Source organism: Hemicordylus capensis, chromosome 2 (assembly GCF_027244095.1).
Source record: "Hemicordylus capensis ecotype Gifberg chromosome 2, rHemCap1.1.pri, whole genome shotgun sequence".
Classification (NCBI taxonomy): domain Eukaryota; kingdom Metazoa; phylum Chordata; class Lepidosauria; order Squamata; family Cordylidae; genus Hemicordylus; species Hemicordylus capensis.
The window spans coordinates 148,475,449-148,483,907 of NC_069658.1; the positions used below are offsets into that span (position 1 = coordinate 148,475,449).

At 41.1% G+C, this 8,459-nt stretch overlaps 1 protein-coding gene across 1 annotated transcript in view; it reads left to right on the forward strand.

Moving 5' to 3' along the window:
• Positions 1-8,407, forward strand: part of GSR (glutathione-disulfide reductase) — a 29,389-nt gene extending 20,982 nt beyond the window's left edge. The window contains exons 9-13 of the mRNA XM_053300350.1: positions 560-721; positions 1,687-1,798; positions 2,916-3,047; positions 6,174-6,307; positions 6,686-8,407. Coding sequence (XP_053156325.1) covers positions 560-721; positions 1,687-1,798; positions 2,916-3,047; positions 6,174-6,307; positions 6,686-6,835 — 690 coding nt within the window. The 3' untranslated portion in view covers positions 6,836-8,407. The remainder of the gene's footprint in view (positions 1-559; positions 722-1,686; positions 1,799-2,915; positions 3,048-6,173; positions 6,308-6,685) is intronic.
• Positions 8,408-8,459: the final 52 nt, after the last annotated feature.

Sequence of the window (8,459 nt, forward strand, 5' to 3'; positions counted from 1 at the left end):
TGAGGTAGTTCTTTTAAAAGGAAATAAATTAGCTGGCATAAATTGAACCTGCTGAGCAAGTTTTGCATGATCTATTCTGCATAATTTATATTGCAGTGGCTACTATTTTGCATAACTTATTGTTAGTCCTAGGAGATACATATAACATTGCAGGATGTGCAGGTAATATCTGGTGGAATCACAGAAGCCAGAGAGTGACTGAATAACATTGCTGATGGCCAGGAGGGAGGTTATTCCACCAGATATTACCTGCACACCTTTGCAACTTGTAGAGAAACGTGCCCCCCCCCACCAAATGACAGCAGAGGTTCTCTGGGAACTGACTATTGTACCCACTACCACATCTAACTGCCTTTTTTGCACTTGTGCAAAATTGTGGCAGACCAATAGGCTTGTATACAACTGGATAAAATTTACATGCTGTCAGATCACAAACAGGGAAATGAAATCATGTTACAGAAAAAGCCTGAAGCAGAAAATCAAGGTTTGAGCCTTCAGAACTACTTACTTGGTCTAGATGGGTCAATGCATTATTGCATAGTCCTCTGTTTCCCAACAGGTCAAATCGATCACAAAATCACCTTCAGGACAATTGGCAGTAACTGTAACATCCTCTCCTCCCAGTCAGAAGCCCACCATTAACACAATAGAAGATGTTGATTGTCTATTGTGGGCCATTGGGAGAGAGCCAAATACAGAACAGCTAAATCTTGACAAACTGGTAAGCAGGAATAATGTGATTTAACACAATATGACCTGTTGATGCATGACATGTATCTTCTGGAATGTATGAGAGCTTGTGTAATATAGTGATTAAGAGCAGGGCTACAATGTTTAATCAATGGGTCGGTTAGATGAATAAATTAGTTGATACGTGTGTGTGTGTTTTAAGGTGGCAGATTTTTTTTAAAAAAATTAAACTTTAATCCAGTTATAAACAATATACATTCCTAGGTACAAAGAAGATTTTTTCCATAAATGGTTTCAATTTTTATCAAAGGCAGACTCTACAAATTGGAAGTACAAAGTACCAACTTGATCCTCTTCAATTACTATCAATTTACAGCACCTTAATTTTCTTTCAAAGGAGGGGTTGTCTCTTCTTGAATGATGTCTGCCATAACATGCACATGGATCATCTAAAAACACAACAAATATGCTTTTAACTTCAGAACTGTTGTGTTTATTCATATGCAGATTTAATCAGTTGATCAGTCACCTAAAATTTCTTTGATAAAATGAAGGCTGTGAGCTCTGAGTCCCCAGAGTCCTCAATTTAGCTTTTGAACTTGGCCATGAACTCATTAGGTGGCCTTAGACAAGCCCCCCCCTTCTCTCAGCCCCCACCCTCCCAAATGATAACATTGTCCTTACCTATGTTTGGGTTACAGTTACTGAGATGATATGTGGAGCTTTTAAAAACCTGAATAATGATGTATAAATCTTAAGTACGAAAATGTTCTTTTGTAGCACCTGTCACAGCCCCTGCCTGACTACTCTATTTCCTACTCTTCTGCTCGCTTAATGATACATGGAGAAAATATCTGACTTCTCTTGTGTTCATTCTTCACAATTTTTCTGGAAAGTTTGAATAGCCTAGACCCAGAGATTCTTCAAAGATACTTGTCTTAGATGTTATTTCCCAAGATGTCAGGGTTTGACTTGGATTTTCCTTACCGCTGTCAGGATCTTAAAGTGGATGCTAGAGGTCATATTATTGTTGATGAGTTCCAAAACACCAACAGGAAGGGGATCTATGCTGTTGGGGATGTGTGTGGAAAAGCCCTTCTTACCCCAGGTAACATTTGCATTTTTAAAAGTGGTTTGTATGGCTTTGTGTGAACCTAAACATTCTGCACTAAAAATAAAGTGGGAGAGGAGACTCTGACAGGACATGGGGTGGCGAGGCAACTGCCTGGTATCTTTTTCTTTTCACTGATCTTTCTGTTGACAGTAAAGGTAAAGTGTGCAATCAAGTTGATTTCGACTCCTGGCACCCACAGAGCCCTGTGGTTTTTCTTTGGTAGAATACAGGAAGGGTTTGCCATTGCCTCCTCCCACACAGTATGAGATGGTGCCTTTCAGCATCTTCCTATATTGCTGCTGCCCAATATAGGTGGTTCCCATGGTCTGGGAAACATACCAGTGGGGATTTGAACCGGCAACCTTCTGCTTGTTAGTCAAGCATTTCCCCACTGCGCCACTTAAGGTTGACAGTACTAGCACTTTTTGACTACAGTAAACTTGCTGGATCAGAATTGGGCATGCTAGAGGCCGCTTTATCATTGGGTTCCAAAACATTCACAGGAGTTGCCTGAATTAGGGGCCTTAGAAAAACTATGACTTTGTTAATGTCCATTAGGTATCCCTTTAACTGTGTGTCTCCAGATTCCTAAACCTTGTAGCATCCCTTCATATGGAAGCTGTTTTGAGTGTGTGAGTGTGTTGTTGTTTTTCCTTCTGGTTGCCTTTTGTTACACTCCCCCAGTCCAAATAGATCCTTTTCAGATGTTCTCCCCTTACCCCAGGAGTTAAGCGCAGGTTACAAACATAACCATGGGATGGTTCATATGTGCTACAATCCTCCACATGGAGCTGTCCCAAGACTTGCTCGGGGCACGTTATAATCTCTCCAGCGTTCATCCTGCCTCTCTCTTGGGGAGGGGTGCATTAAGAAGGCATGGGTCCAGTCTACGTATTCTGATTATCCCTCCTTCTTGTATGGAGTGGTCCTGTGGCAGTAGCTGCATCGAGAATGTAAAGCATGAACTGATTCAGCCCTGCAGCTGCCCTTTGGCAGTTCGTCTGAGCATGGCAGTATGCCGCTGTACAGCCTTCCACCATTAATTCTGTGCAGAAGACTGGATTTGTACACTTTTGTACTAGGTGATATTGCCCACTTTTAATTCTTATAGTTGCAATAGCGGCTGGAAGAAAATTGGCACACAGGCTTTTTGAAGGCAAAGAAGAGTCTAAACTGGACTACACCAACATTCCTACTGTGGTCTTCAGTCACCCCCCTATTGGAACAGTTGGACTAACAGAAGGTAGGATCTTGGATTGAGTGTGTGTGTCTTAGCGAACAAAAGATAAAACCTGACTGTAACAAAAACCTTAAGACTGTGACATGAATAGGCGCTCTTGTATCGATTGTCAGAGTGGCTTGGCAAAGATGTCTTTGAACCTCCACTTGTGATGCTTCTGTATTAAAACCCTTGCCCAAACAAAGTGTAATCCAATGTGAGGGTGAATGTATCCCGTATTCAGTCATACAAATGACAAACGAACCTTGAGCATGACAGCAGCTGGAAATGGGGGAAAAACCCAACTCCATTATTTCATTTGGAAGTAGAGGAGTAGAACAGCAGCAACAATAATGGGATCAGTAATAACAGGAATTAAAACGTGATTAATAATAATAGACAGAAGGAAGCTGCCTTCTACGGAGTCAGGCCATTGGTCCATCTGGCACAGTATTATCTACACTGACTGGCAGCAGTTCTCTAGGATTTCAGATAGGAGTCTTTCCCTGCCTTACTGGGAGATGGCAGAGATTAAACATGGAACTTTATGCATGCAAAGCATGTGCTTTACCATTGAGCTATGGCCCCTCAGTGTTAGATGATGTATATCCCCCCCCCCCCAAAATCTGAACAGGTTTCCCATACAGTTCAATTGAGATTTAAAAAAATAACAATGGCTGACATCCAGACAAATTTTGCATGTGCCAAAAAAGGTTGGACACATGCAATAGGGGTGGGGTGATTTTCAACATAATAGTATTAGCTGTAGATCACTGCAAAAGCAAAAACAGCTGCATGAAAAAGATTTATTCCCAACATTTTTCGCCTCCTGAAAATATGTCCCTGAGGGTCCTGCAACCCTCATGGACATATTTGGAAGGCATAGTAAGTTGCAGAGGGAAGTACAATTCCCCTGTTGCATGTGTGCAATGTTTTTTGGTGTGCACTACATTAGTCTGGATGTCAACCACAGTTGAATCAATAGTCTCCAGTCAAATTTGAGTTAGTGTGCCAGAGTGCAGGGATTATGATACTAATATTGGAGTTCAGGCAGGTTCACAAGGGTGGAGGCAGTTCTGAAGCTCTTAACTTGGTCCCATTCCTTATCTTTAAAAGTAATGAGCAACTTGAATTGGCCCCTGAAACAAACTAGTAGGCACTGCAGTTGCTGTAAAACACATGTGACTGAAACACTGAAGAGGGCTTAGGTGGGTTCAACCTGATACACAAAAGGACCCAACAAGAATCCACCACCACATAACAGCCTAAATTTAAAAAAAATATGCTTGGAGCATTAAAAACTATCTAATTTATAAATGCAATAACTCCTAATATTTATTTATTTAATACATTTATATACTGCCCCAAACCAAATACCAGGAAGTAAAAAGGTAATATAAAGATAAAGGTAATATAAAGAGCCAGCGTGGTATAGTGGTTAGAGTGCTGGACTAGGACCGGGGAGACCCAAGTTCAAATCCCCATTCAGCCATGAGGCTTGCTGGGTGACTCTGGGCCAGTCACTTCTCTCTCAGCCTAGCTTACTTCACAGGGTTGTTGTGAGGAGAAACCTAAGTATGTAGTACACCGCTCTGGGCTCCTTGGAGGAAGAGCGGGATTTAAAATGTAATAATAATATTTTTTTAAAAACCACTCTCTTTTAACCCATTAATGTGGACAATGTATATAAAAATGTATATACTTCCAACATGATGGTTGACTTACAGAGAACTGACTTGCAAGTTGTATATTTATTTTGGGGTTCTCAGCAGCAAAGTGGATAGTTAATTCTCACTTTACAAATCTGTTGCTCTACATTTGTTTCCTATTGTTATGTGTTTTTATATTTTTATATACATTGTCCACATTAATGTGTTAGAGTGTTTATTAAATCTCTTTATATTATCTTTTTACTTCATGGTATCTGGAGGTATTGCAAACTTCCACCATTTATACATGAGATAGTTTTTAATGCTCCATGCATTTTTAAAAAAAAAAGCCTAAAAACTTGAATATGGTGGTGGGTTCTTGTGGGTCCTTTTGTGACATGTGACAGAATTGTGGCAACTTACACTGTCAACAGTCTAGCAGCCACACTTTGTATCAGCTGGACCGTTTTCAAGGGTAACTCCACATAAAGCACATTACAGTAGTCTAGTTGGGACATATTGAATGAAGCTAGAACCTATTTAACTAGATAGGGCCACAGTTGGTGAATCAAATGAAGCTGAGAAAAGCCACTCCTGGCCACCAATGTCACCTGGGCACTCTGGGTTAACATCTTGTTCAAAAGCTTTCTCAAACTGCATACCTGCATCTTCAGGGTGAGTGCAACCCCATCCAGCAGTGGATGTAAACCTCCATCCAGATAAGTGGAATTCTAACAGTACCTTTACAATTATGCACATTTATATACTACTTCTTAACCAAAGTTCCCAAAGCACTTTATGTAGATAAATAAGATGTCTCAGTTCCAAAAGGGCTTACAATATAACCTCTTTCCTATCTGGATTGAGTTTCAATTTGTTTGCCTTCCTCCAGATCAGAATTGGCTCAGGGTTTTCGCCTCCCACGAGGCAGAGATGGATGTCACCTGCATATGGATATTGCTATAGGCAAACCTCGTTCCACGTAGACTCTATATCCACGGTTTCGTGGGTGTCTAATTGACAGCTGCCTGATTTCATTATCTGCAGATACAAAAGGGTTAAAACCCATGCACCTGGGCTTCCTAGAGGGCTGGAAGTGACCATGGAAATCATTTCCAGCCACCTTTTTGTTAGGAGGAGCCTTTTTTGTGGCTCACTTCTTTCTTTTTCCTTAAAAAAAAAAAAAGATTTTTTTGGGGGGTGGGGGTGGGGAATTTGGTCCAGGGGTGCATTCCTAGACAGCTGGACACCCGCAGACTTCCCACCTTTTTGCCCCCTTTCCAGCTTCCAGGAACCTAACCGCCCCCATCCCATAGAGTCAATGCCTTGGTATCTGCAGTTTCAGCACCCAGTCACCCCCACAGATACAGAGGTTTGCCTGTACCTTCAAAGTAAAGCAATTCTTGCTGCTTAAGCATAAAATAGTTTGATTCCTCCCCTCTTTAATTATCTACAACACATGTAACCAAACATTTTATCTTGGCACCTTTCTTTGTTCCAGCGGAAGCTAAAGAAATATATGGGGGAGAGAATGTGAAAATCTACATGACTGAGTTTATCCCATTGTATCATAGTGTGACTACAAGGAAAACAAAGTGTCTGATGAAACTGGTCTGTGCCACCGAACAAGAAAAAGTGAGTAAAGCAGGAAAGAGTATCTAGCAATAATTCTATTCCCCCATATTTAAACACCCTCTTTTAAAGATAGGGAAGAGGAAGATGGGATACAGGTTTGATAAAGAGAACACTTTTCCTGAATTCCTTTTATGTCAGGATTTTTTTGATGTCGAGCTAGTAAATGTAGGAAAACACATTTCTTCCTCACGCCCTGTGAAAGACACCAGAGGGGTCATCATTTGGTGTGCAAAGCCAGTTCTTTACATAAGATCTTCACTGATAAGCTTATAAAAAGCTGGCTGGCTTAGGAGTACAAGTGTTTGGCTTTGTATTGGTGCTTAACATAATGATGCCTGAAGCCCTGTGTTTAAGATATTCATGGATCTTGTCTTGTAGGTTGTTGGGCTTCACATGCAAGGATTGGGATGTGATGAAATGCTCCAAGGCTTTGCTGTTGCTGTCAAAATGGGAGCAACAAAGGCTGACTTTGATCAGACTGTGGCCATTCACCCAACTTCTGCAGAAGAGCTGGTTACACTTCGTTAACAAGCTGCACATCTGAAGCTCAGGAAAGCGCGTGTGAGACATCAAGGACTAATCTTCACAGAATCATGTGTTCTCTTCTTTGTGACTACCGACTGGATTCACTGCTTTTTTTACTGCTACTGAACGGAGATGAAAATCCTTGCTCATCCACAAGCATACACTGAACACGGAGGCCTAGAACCAAGTCATGGCATGGGAAAGCTACATGTACAACAGCAAGACCAGAAAAAACAAAGATGGCACCAAATCAATGGGTTTCTATGCTCTCTCTCTTTCTCAAAAAGAGTTATCTTTGCAATGACTATTTTGCAACAAACTGTGCATTCTTTGCATGTCGTCCATTTAACCAGGTGAGAGGAAGTAATTGGGAGGGTAAAAAGATAGCAAAAGAAAAGAAGAACGGGAAATATTGAGGACATTGTACCAGAGCATAAAGTTACCATTATCTAACATGTAAGCACATTTGAGCAAACTGTTCTAATTTTATATAATTCTGCTAGTTAAAAGGGGCAAGGTCTAGTTATGTAGATTATCAAAGAGACTGATCTATGGAAATCTTCTCCAGCTCACGTGAAACTACTTCATTAGCCATTAGCCACACACCTTTGCAATCATAAGGAGGCTAGATTGTTTCAGAAACTGAATTCTGCAGCTGCTAATACATTTTGTCAGATTACAGGCAAACCTTGTTATCTGTGGTTTCGCATATCCATGGTTGGGGAACTCGGCATACGTGAAGAAAAAAGACAGACTCGCTTAGCCTTGAGTTGGGGGTCAGCCATGGCCATACTTGTAAAGGGAAATCCGGCAAGGATCCCCTTTACAAATCAAGGGCTTGGGTTGGAGGGGGGCAAGGGGAAAGGAGGCAGCATTTAACTCTTCAAAATCACCGTTGCCGGTGCATTTTACCCACTGAAATTACTGCAGATGACAGCAGAGGCAGTGGTGACAGCAGGGATTGCATAGAGGTGGTGGTGCATTTTCACCTAATTTTTGGCCATTTTTTGACTAATTTCTTTTTTTAAAACCAAAAAATACAGTTTAAATACCCACAATACAATGTTTGGCCAATTCCTCCACCCGCCCCCCCCCTTGGGGTTCCATAGCCCCCGTTACCCGGCATTTGCAGTTTCGATATCCCCTACACTAGCTGGGAACAGAACCCCTGCGAATACCGAGGTTTTCCTGTATTGTCAGCCACAAGCCTGACAAGTACACAGGGCAGAAGAGAAGAAGGTTATCTGCTAGATAGATGAAACCTGAACGTGTACTTTCAGTATTTTTCTGCAGCTATATGCAAGGCCACATTCTCTCACTCCTGTATTTCATTTATAATTGTGCACAACTTGATGTGCAATCAAAACAGTTCTAGAAGGTATTTGGAGATGTGCTGAGTGCAGCCCAATGAATAACTAGAGAATTGTTTAATAAAGTAACTTAGCTATTACCTTCATGCCAGTAAGAAAAGAGTGAAAACCAACACTGCCTTGGTACACTAGTCTGAAAATCAGCTTACATATTCCTTGTCCTAAAGCTTCACCACCTAATAAATGCAAATAAACCACAAAAAAATGTTCTGACAATTGATCATTTCCTGTATTGTCTAATGTATGTATAAGAGACT